Consider the following 1,576-nt stretch of genomic DNA (forward strand, 5'->3'; position numbering starts at 1 on the left):
CTCCCAAGTGCTGGAGCTGGCAAGGGGCTGGGCCAGCTCTCCTGCTTGAACCCCCAGGACTGGCTCACCCATGCCTTCACCATTATCTTGATGGAAAACACAGCAGCCTGCGACATGGTGCTGGTCTCTAGTCTTCGTTGAGAGAGGCACAGCAGAGAACTACTGGCATTGCAGCTGGTCCTGGNGGCTCCCGCTGACTCATGCCTGGACTGATGGTATCCTGACACTATTGAATTGGACTGCTGGTATCCTGGCAACAAAGATTGGAATCGCCCCAAAGAACTTCTAAACAGAGCCACATTCCCTTGTCCTATTTACCATTTTTTTCTCCCCTACCTTTGGACAGTGGGCTAGAAGCAGGGCAGCTGCATTTGAGAACCCTTATTAAAGTAAGTTTTTAAAAATCTAAGCCTACAACCCAGTTACAATTCCCAGTACCCACTCATTTAAGGAGAAATGATCTACATTTTTCAAAGGAATCTTCCCTATCTTAAGTATTTTAGTTACAAAAGGGAAACATTTTTTTAAAAGTTAAGCAAGCAGAAACCAGCTTAAGATCACTGGTGGTGATAATGACACCCTGCTTCACGTGCTGTAGGGAGAAGGCATATGACTTCTGTATCATCCATCCCTGGAGAAATGGCTAGATAGCAAGAAGCACTGGCTGCTCTTTCTAGAGGACCTGGGTTCAAGTTTCAACACACACATAGTGGCTCACAACCATCTATAAGTCCAGTCCCAGGAGATCCAACACTCTTCTGGTCTATGTAGACACTTGGTGTATGTGGTATACAGACATACATGCAGGCAAAACANCCATATACACCATATATACAAAAATATTTTTATTTTTATTCAGTGGACTAGAACACTCTTTGCTCTTATAGAGGACCAGGGTTCAATTCCCAGCACCCATATGGTAGTTTACAACACGGCTTCTAACACCCTCTTCTGACCTCTTTTTGCCCCAGGCACACACACACATACACTCATACATACACACTTGTGGGTGCTTATACATTTTTACTAATTATTCAGACAAGCATGTCAAAATTACTATTCTGTATAAGTTAACTCAAGAGAGGGCTGAGCAGTTATGTGGCTGCTCTTCCAGAGAAGCGGTGTTTGATTCCCAACACTTATGTGGCAGTTCTGTCTGCAACTCCAGTTCCTAGGAATGGAACACCTTCTGGCCTCTTCAGGAACCAGGCATTAAAGTCATACACACATGCAGGTAAGTAAAGTAGCCATGCACAAATAAAAAAAAAAAAAGAAATCCTGGCATTGTGTGGCATACCTATAAATCCCAGCACTTGGGAAACAGGAGCAGGGGATCCTGAGCCAGCATGGTCTACAAAGTAAGATCCAGGCCAGAGCTACACAGAGAGACTCAAATACACCAATAGCCATTCTGGAAACAAAGGGNCAGATATGTTGGAATACTCCTGTAAACCTAGCACTTAGGAGGTAGAGGGGAGGATCATCAAAAGGCTCAAGGCTAGCTTCAGTTGCATAATGAATTTGGAAGCAACCCTGCTAACACCAGACCCAGCCTCAAAAACATAAAGCAGATTCA

General features: G+C 44.3%; 1 protein-coding gene across 1 annotated transcript in view; it reads right to left on the reverse strand.

Annotated features, from left to right (window-relative positions):
* The window catches only part of Rimklb (ribosomal modification protein rimK like family member B), a 10,377-nt gene extending 10,168 nt beyond the window's left edge, over positions 1 to 209 (reverse strand). The window contains exon 1 of the mRNA XM_021164870.2: positions 69 to 209. Coding sequence (XP_021020529.1) covers positions 69 to 72 — 4 coding nt within the window. The 5' untranslated portion in view covers positions 73 to 209. The remainder of the gene's footprint in view (positions 1 to 68) is intronic.
* Between the last annotated feature and the right edge of the window lie 1,367 nt (positions 210 to 1,576).

This window comes from Mus caroli, chromosome 6, assembly GCF_900094665.2.
Source record: "Mus caroli chromosome 6, CAROLI_EIJ_v1.1, whole genome shotgun sequence".
NCBI lineage: Eukaryota > Metazoa > Chordata > Mammalia > Rodentia > Muridae > Mus > Mus caroli.